The 845-nt window shown below is 65.3% G+C and overlaps 1 protein-coding gene across 2 annotated transcripts in view; it reads right to left on the bottom strand.

Moving 5' to 3' along the window:
- The window catches only part of WBP2 (WW domain binding protein 2), a 6,759-nt gene that overhangs the window by 3,047 nt on the left and 2,867 nt on the right, over positions 1–845 (bottom strand). For both annotated transcript variants that reach the window (XM_006762758.2, XM_006762757.2), the window contains exon 3: positions 22–157. In XM_006762758.2, the coding sequence (XP_006762821.1) occupies positions 22–157 (136 nt within the window). The remainder of the gene's footprint in view (positions 1–21; positions 158–845) is intronic.

Below are 845 nucleotides of genomic sequence, written 5' to 3'. Positions count from 1 at the left end.
CCGCCCCCCCCAGTCACCCACCTCCTGCCTCAGCCTTCACTGTCCCCTTGACGTAGTTTGCACCGAACACGGGCTGCTTGATCTCACAGTCCTTCATCAGATAAAAAGGCATCATGAAGGACCGCATGGCGTCCTTCCCCTTGGACAGAAAGATGACCTGCAGCGAGAGAAGGCGAGAACCATCAGCAGGCAACCGCCGCCCAGCGGGCCATCGCTTCCTGCGTGTGGCGAGTCCACGCCAGTGCGGGGCGGGCAGCCCGAGCCAGGGCCCAGCGGCCAGAGCTCTCCGCTGGCACAGACCCTCCTGGAGAGCCGTTCACAGGGAGAGGCCAGACATGTGGTCCCAGGAAACCGTGCCCCTCACAGGCAGCAAGGAGCAGACGGCTGTCACTTAGGCGGTGGAGGAGGTGCTGGATGTGGCGCGGCAGGGACAGGGCCTGCAAAGTTAGGCAGGGGCGGAGGCAGGGCAAGGCAGGGGAGGAGTCCTGAAGGGAGTCTGGCCTGAGCTTTGCAGAACCAAGAGCGAAGGCGTGGCGAGGGCGTGGGAGCCCGGACAAGGGGGCTGAGGGACCCCTCCCCAGCCAGACTCACTGCCCAGGCAGCAGGTCTCACGCCCGCGCTTGCAGAACCATCCCACACCCACACTCCGGTGGCCGAAGATGCCACCTGAACCACCAGACATGGGCTTGGAGCCTCCCCTTTTGCTGCTAAATCCCGGTGAACGCGAGGATGTGCTCCGCCCCCCGCCAGGCAGGCCTGACTCCTGGGAACTCCAGGGCCTCTCCCAGGACGCCCGCTGGGATTTCTCTGGAAGTCTCTGTCGCCTGGGCAGCTCAGGCGAGGCC

Source organism: Myotis davidii, unplaced genomic scaffold (assembly GCF_000327345.1).
Source record: "Myotis davidii unplaced genomic scaffold, ASM32734v1 scaffold539, whole genome shotgun sequence".
In the NCBI taxonomy this organism is placed as follows: Eukaryota; Metazoa; Chordata; class Mammalia; order Chiroptera; family Vespertilionidae; genus Myotis; species Myotis davidii.
The sequence above is the reverse complement of the archived record's forward strand: the minus strand, read 5'-3'. Positions and strand labels throughout refer to the sequence as shown.